This window comes from Bison bison, unplaced genomic scaffold (assembly GCF_000754665.1).
Source record: "Bison bison bison isolate TAMUID 2011002044 unplaced genomic scaffold, Bison_UMD1.0 scf7180017864183, whole genome shotgun sequence".
NCBI classification, from domain to species: Eukaryota; Metazoa; Chordata; class Mammalia; order Artiodactyla; family Bovidae; genus Bison; species Bison bison.
In genome coordinates this window covers 1160880-1168834 of record NW_011494755.1, presented here as the reverse complement: position 1 = coordinate 1168834, position 7955 = coordinate 1160880, and the positions used below count along the sequence as shown (strand labels likewise).

Here is a 7955-nt window from a genome sequence, read left to right as displayed (position 1 = left end):
AAAGAAATAAAAGGAATCCAAATTGGAAAAGAAGAAGTAAAACTCTCACTATTTGCAGATGACATGATCCTCTACATAGAAAACCCTAAAGAATCCACCAGAAAATTACTAGAAATAATCAATGACTACAGTAAAGTTGCAGGATATAAAATCAACACACAGAAATCCCTTGCATTCCTATACACTAATAATGAGAAAACAGAAAGAGAAATTAAGGAAACAATTCCATTCACCATTGCAACGGAAAGAATAAAATACTTAGGAATATATCTACCTAAAGAAACTAAAGACCTATATATAGAAAACTATAAAACACTGGTGAAAGAAATCAAAGAGGACACTAATAGATGGAGAAATATACCATGTTCATGGATTGGAAGAATCAATATAGTGAAAATGAGTATACTACCCAAAGCAATTTATAGATTCAACGCAATCCCTATCAAGCTACCAACAGTATTCTTCACAGAGCTAGAACAAATAATTTCACAATTTGTATGGAAATACAAAAAACCTCGAATAGCCAAAGCGATCTTGAGAAAGAAGAATGGAACTGGAGGAATCAACCTACCTGACTTCAGGCTCTACTACAAAGCCACAGTTATCAAGACAGTATGGTACTGGCACAAAGACAGAAATATTGATCAATGGAATAAAATAGAAAGCCCAGAGATAAATCCACGCACATATGGACACCTTATCTTCGACAAAGGAGGCAAGAATATACAATGGATTAAAGACAATCTCTTTCTTTAATTTAAAAAAATTTTTCTTTTACAGGATGTCTCAGTTTTAGAAATTTACAATATGTTTATTCAAAAAGTCAGCATTTAAATAAGCTAAATATATAAAATGAATGCCTATACAATCTAGAGTTTCTAAAAAATGTATAAAGAAATTGTGTACTGTAATAACCATTTATACTTCAAATATGGTGTAGGTGTGTTTGTGTGTTAATTTGAGTATGTGTGTAAGAGAGAGCCAGGGGAGAGATAGATGGAGATAGAGAGAGAGAGACAGAGAGAGAATTCAACTGGGGAAACTTTGATAACATTGCACAAGATTCCTCCTGATTCTGTGTGAAGCAGAGTAATAGGCTTCCTGTAATTAGGTCTTCAGGGCTTTATTTCTGGAGTCTCATAAGTTTTTACATATTTCATCTATGAAGCAATTGAAAATTTTGCACAGAGGTTTAGAAACATCCTTTAGAACATTTAAATTGTGTCCCAAAGCCTGAAGCATGTTCTTTAGGTATTTGTGGGTCTCCACAATGGGGTCGTATTTCAGCCTGGGCTTCAGGCTGTCCTATTCCTAAAATTTATTACTAAATATTAATTTTCTTTCTATTTTGAACTAGAGGAATCTAACAATTCTTTATTTGAACTAGAGGAATTTATCCTAATTATCATACCTGCAACCTGCATACTTCTATAGATGTCAACAAATGAGTGAATTTCCATGGCAAAATGATTACTCATCAGTAGCTGCCTCTTTAGAGGTTCATGAAATGAGGAATCATGAAAACTGGCTACATGTAGAAAAGAAAGATAAAAATATCTTTTGTTGTCCAACCTAGAAAGAGGGTCAAAACCTGGTTTGAAGGTAAGTTATTGTAAAGACAAGAACCAAATCTTATCAACTACAAGCAAAATTTAGACTGATGGGTTAAATGTGTCAAGTTTGAAATTCAGATGTTTTTCTCACTGAAGAGAGACTAAATATTGGAAATGGAATTTAAGTGTCTAGTTACTGAGAGGTAGTAGGGAAAAATAAAGACTTTTGAGATCACAAGAGCAGTTTAACATGCAAAGGCTTTGAGTAAGGAACAGAATGGAATTTGCCCAGTAGTTATGAATTCCTTTGTGTCAGTGTGTAGCTTTTTAGAGTAGCACACAGTATTTGAACACTCTGTTATAATTTTTAGCTAATTAAGGCTCACTACACAGTAGAGAAGGCAATGGCGCCCCACTCCAGTACTCTTGCCTGGAAAATCCCATAGATGGAGGAGCCTGGTAGGCTGCAGTCCATGGGGTTGCTAAGAGTTGACTGAGCGACTTCACTTTAACTTTTCACTTTCATGCATTGGAGAAGGACATGGCAACCCACTCCAGTGTTCTTGCCTGGAGAATCCCAGGGACCGGGGAGCCTGATGGGCTGCCATCTATGGGGTCGAATAGAGTCGGACACAACTGAGCCAATTCACTCACTCTCTCACACAGTAGAGAGGGAACTCTGTGTTCTGTAGCATGAAATTCATAACAAAGAAGTCTTTCCTGGTCCCCTAGCAGCAACTCTGATTCCTTTGGCTCAATCAACTGAGAGCAAGATGAACTACATGCCAGATACTGTGCTAGGGACTCTTTGTGCAGAGAAAACATGTGAAGTGGAAAACTATGACCAATTTGGTTAAAGAAACATTGTATGTGAAATAGATGATTTACCGAAGCAGTGAATAGCCAGAAAGAGACCTGACTGAGCATTATACTAGTGTGTTTGCATACACTCTTGGTGACTATTTTTAATATTTGTTTTTCTCTTATTAGGTTATAACTGTAAAAATGAGTGAATTTTCTATTTATTTTTTTATGTTATAGGCTTGCTAAAAATGTTAACACAGTCTCAGTAAAAAAAAAAAAAAATCAGCCATGTTTTTAAGAGAAGGAACATACTAATGCTTCCCTAAAATCCTATTTTTAATGGAGTGAATTGAACCTTATGAGTGATTTTTCCTATTTGCCACTCAATTTGTTGACATCCAAAGGATGTGTGATAAAGGACTGGAGTGTTATATACTGTGATAAAGTGTATTAGGATTTTATGGTAAGATGAACATAATACCCTTTGCCAGAACACTGTGTGTGACGTGATTAAACTTTTCGGCTGTATATACCTGGCCATGGAAAAGACAATGACTGGTTCAAAGATGTAAAAAGACTCTAACAAAAGGAAGAACCATGATAGAGTGGCATAAAGGAAACTACCAATAGTGGAAACCATTACTGTGGTAATTGTATAATATATACTATCTCATTTAGTCTTATCAACAAATATATGGTACAGGTGCTGTCTTTATCTTCTTGCTATAGCTGGGGAAGGTGATGATCAGAAATATGCCCAGGCCACCCTGCTTAGTAAGGGGCAGAGATACCATTTAAACTAAGCCTACCTCCAAGGCCTGTGTTCCTAAAAATATCATGTAATATGTTTGGTAGAATATCATGTAGCATGGAGGCAGCTCATGGAACAAAGGTTTTTGTAGAGATGATTTTTATAGGTGTAGGTATAACCTCCATTATTAAATGAACTTCACGTGTATCTACTGCCCTTTGGGGTCTCAAGTAGTTTACACAGTAACGTAGAAAATCTGAAAAATTCTAACAAAATGCAAATTTTATAAAAAGCTACAAAATGTTAAAAGCTGGGGATAGGAGATGAGTTTAGAATGGAGAAATGAAGTTGAGTTTGGAGTGATTCTGAGGTGACTAATTACGTTCAGAAATTGGGAAGGTAGACCTGAGATTCAGAGCAAAGTACCTTTTAAAGAGAGGTGAACAAAGAATTCTGAAGAGGGACGGCTCTTTGGACTTGTGGATGAAACAAGAATAATAGCTAACATTTTTCAGCTGTAATTTTGTTCCAGGAGTCTTACTAGCTCCTAAAGATAGTGGCACATTTAATGGAAAGGAAATGACTGGGGTAGGAGTATAGATTCTAAACCAGATCAGAGGATAGCTTTCAGTTTGATGGAGGGACAGGAGATCCATATGGGCCTGAAAATCCTAATGATACTACTGGAAATATCTTGAATATTAAACTATGACTATATTTAAAGGACTTGTTAGTCTTTAGCAATTCCCATTTGAGGTGTGATACTGAATAAGAACAGTTTTTAACTGTATGTAGTTGTGTCCCATGGCAATGGATGGTTTGATGTAGTGTGTCATCAGAAAAGTGAAAGGAGAAAGGTTATACATCTCAAAGACAAGAACTCTTTAGCTTAAATGTAATTTATTTTATGGTAGGTATTATAGTCACAAGGATCAAAATGTTTAAAAGGTACTGAACAACATACAGTAAACAGCCTCCTTTCCATTTCTGTTAATGAACTATTCATTTCCTTTCCTAGAGATACCAAGCTATTCCTGTTTATTTTTCTATAGGTATTCTACATAGGAGCAAAAAAATGTTGGTATGTGTGTGTGTGCACGTGTGTGTTTGTGTGTACAGACACATATAGTGACTCAGACGGTAAAGAGTCTCCCTGTAGTGCAGGAGACCTGGGTTCAATCCCTGGGTGGAGAAGGTCCCCTGGAGAAGAGAATGGCAACCCACTCCAGTATTCTTGTCTGGAAAATCCCATGGACAGAGGAGTCTGGCAGGCTCCAATCCATGGGGTCGCAAAGAGTCAGACACAACTGAGCTACTAACACACACATATATTTAAAATATGTATACACAAATGTTACTGTGCCTTATATACTGTTCTGAACATTCCTATGTCTGTCTAGTAATTAAACCACGTCCTGCTGCTGCTGCTGCTGCTGCTAAGTCGCTTCAGTCGTGTCCGATTCTGTGCGACCCCATAGACGACAGCCCGCCAGGCTCCCCCGTCCCTGGGATTCTCCAGGCAAGAATATGGGACTCTTCGGCAACTCCGTGGACCATAGCCCACCAGGCTCCTCTGTCCTTGGGATTTCCCAGGCAAGAATATTGGAGTGGGGTGCCATTTCTTTCTCCAGGGGTTCTTGTCGACGAGCACTGAGCCACCGGGAAGTCAGTTCTGAATATTAGTTTTCCACTTAATAGTTCTTGACAATCTTTCCATATCAATGCACAAAAAGTCTCTTAAACTTTTTAACAGCAGACCGGTATTTCATTATTTCTATGTCCCCTTCTCATAGCAATTTAATTTACTTCCACATCTGCTATTACAAATGGTACTTTAATGAATCAGTTTTTAAATAAATTACTTTACATATGCACAGGCATAATTGTGTGGTAATTACCTAGTGGTAAATTCTGTAGTCAAAGGTTATACGCATGCCTTTATGATTCTGTTTAACACTGCCAATTTGTCCTCCACAGAGGATGCACCAATTTAGTGTTCACTGAGAATGTATAAGAATGCCTGTCTCCCTACCTTTAGAAGGCAAGGTCATTAGAAATGAAACCATGGCTCGTCCCTGTAAGACATCAGTGCAGTGCTACCGAGAGAATAAGTCACAGTGAGCGATATTATTTCTCTGAGCAGAAGTTCTTTAGGAATTTGGTCACTAAGTTTCTTAAACATTCCTTTCAACATATATGGGACTTCCCTGGTGGCTCAGACAATAAAGCGCCTGCCTACAATGCGGTGTCCCTGGGTTCAATACTTGGGTTGGGAAGATCTCCTGGAGAAGGAAATGGCAACCCACTCCAGTATTCTTGCCTGTAAAATACAATGGACGGAGAAGCCTGGTGGACTACAGTCCACAGGGTTGCAGAGAGTCAGACAAGACTGAGCGACTTCACTTTCACTTTCTTTTATATAGATATATGTATGTATGTATGTGTGTGTGTATATATATATATATATATATCTCTCTCACCCAAAGAGAATTCATATTTTTTGTTGACATTTGCAACATGGATCAAGTAAATAGAACCAAAAATATATAACTTTAGATATACAGGTCACATTTTTTATCATAAAAAATGAATTAGATATAATAAAATGGAATAAAAATATCTGATCACTAGATATACATATCTAGATAACATTTGGATTAAAGACAGAAGGAGAAAAAAATTATCTGGAAACCATTAACAAGAACCTTTTATAGCAAAATCTAAGTCTATAGTAAAACAAAGTTTTAAAATGTTTTTAAAAGTTTAAAAAAGTTTTAAATGACTCAGAACTAGGAAGAGGATAAAGATAAAATATTAAGAAATATTTTTTCTTATTTCATGAAATTATAAAATGCCAAATAAGCCTAAAGAAATTGACAAACACAAAAACATACATTAGTGAAACAAAATTGAAAGGACAAATCTCTCCAAAAACATTAAAATTTTTTTTTTTGGAGAAAACTTGTAATATGGGAAGACCTCTTGTGGAACTCATGAAAAGAAAAATCAATTAAAAATAGCAGTGAAAAAGTAGATAGAACTACTCATAAAGGAAGACTACAGAATTATGAAGAATTATACACTAATAGATATATTTTTGTCACAGAATGAATAATTTCCCTTCAAAATATAAAGAATTAAAGTGCTCTCAAATCACCATATTAAACCTATTTAGGTCTGATATTTCTTTTGAAATATTAGTCTTGTCTATTAGATTACAAGATATTCTAGACTGTGAGTCAAGTTCTCTGCAAATGAACAATTAAGTTTGAACTCCATAGCCATATGGCTTGGATTCAAGTTCTGGCTCAACCACTTATTTAGCTATGACCTTGACCTTGACCTTAAGCAAATTACTTATTTTCTTCCTTTTTTATAATGAAAATGACAATGCTAATAATATGAATAATTGCCTAATAGGGTTGCTTCTCAGACTAAATGAGGTAATGTACAAATAAAATAATTAGTAGAGTAAGAAATATTAGTCATTTGGTCCTTGGCTGTATTCATTTACTCAACAAATATTTCTGAACCTCTTATCTCTGTGTCTGTTATATTGTAGGTATTGGTATTGTAGAAGTAAACAAGAAAAAGTCCCTGCCTTAATGAATTTTTCATGCTAATGGACAAGTCAGATAATAATCATAGCAGTGTAACATGGAAAAGTGACAAGATCATTAATCTATTGTGTGGGGCTTTGTTGTTTAGTCACTAAGTTATGTCCAACTCTCTGTGACCCCATGCACTGTAGCCCACCAGGCTCTTCTGTCCATGAGATTTTCCAGGCAAGAACATTGGAGTGAGTTGCCCTTTCCTTCTCCAGTGGTGGTTTGTAGCCAATAAAAATAGTTTATTTTTCAGTTACACATAATGCAATACTCGAATTTATTTTAAACTCTAGTTAACTTGTGGTAACAAACATGACCAAAAGCTCAGGCTTCAGCAAGAAAGACTTGGGTTTGAATCTTACCTCTGCTCTAAATTTACCTTTAATTAAGTTTACTTAATATTTTTGCTTTGATTTATTTATTGTAAAATGTGGATGATGATACCTCTCTCCCAGAACCTTGATGAGATTCAATAAATTACATGGCATATTGCTTGTAGCTTGAAATACATTCTTTTCTCTTCCCTTCCCCCTCTCTATTCTATTTGGTCCACTTTATTTCTTTTCTTCTTTCTTTGATCTATTCCTTTTTATATTTTCTTTTCTTCCTATGAGTATATGGTACTTCTACATTGGTACATAGTTGAATATAACCATAGTAGAATACATATTTTATCTTAACATATTCTAATGTATTACAGGTGAAAAAGAAACCATACGATGGAATGGGAAAACCAAACCATTCTGGTGGAATTTTTTCTGAAGGGGCTTTCTGGTTATCCAAGGCTTGAGCTACTCTTTTTTGTGGTAGTCTTAATAATGTATGTGGTCATCCTTCTGGGAAATGGCACCCTTATTCTCATTAGCATCTTAGACTCCCATCTTCACTCCCCTATGTACTTCTTCCTGGGGAACCTCTCCTTCCTGGACATCTGCTACACCACTGTCTCCATTCCCCCCGTGCTGGTGAGCTTCCTTTCAGAAAAAAAGACCATCTCCTTCTCTGGATGTGCTGTGCAGATGTTCCTTGGCTTGGCCATGGGGACAACAGAGTGTGTGCTCCTGGGCATGATGGCCTTTGACCGGTATGTGGCTATTTGCAACCCTCTGAGATATTCTGTCATCATGAGCAAGGGTTCCTATGTGCCCATGGCAGCTGGCTCCTGGATCATAGGAATTGTCAACTCTACAGTACAAACTGGGTGTGTAGTACAATTGCCCTTCTGCAGGAATAATGTCA

The 7955-nt window shown here is 36.4% G+C and overlaps 1 protein-coding gene across 1 annotated transcript in view; it reads left to right on the top strand.

The window, feature by feature from the left end:
* Window positions 1-7435: 7435 nt before the first annotated feature.
* LOC104991201 (olfactory receptor 13C2-like) overlaps window positions 7436-7955 on the top strand; it is a 10129-nt gene continuing 9609 nt past the window's right edge. Inside the window, exon 1 of the mRNA XM_010843604.1 lies at window positions 7436-7951. Within this exon, the coding sequence (XP_010841906.1) occupies window positions 7436-7951 (516 nt within the window). The remainder of the gene's footprint in view (window positions 7952-7955) is intronic.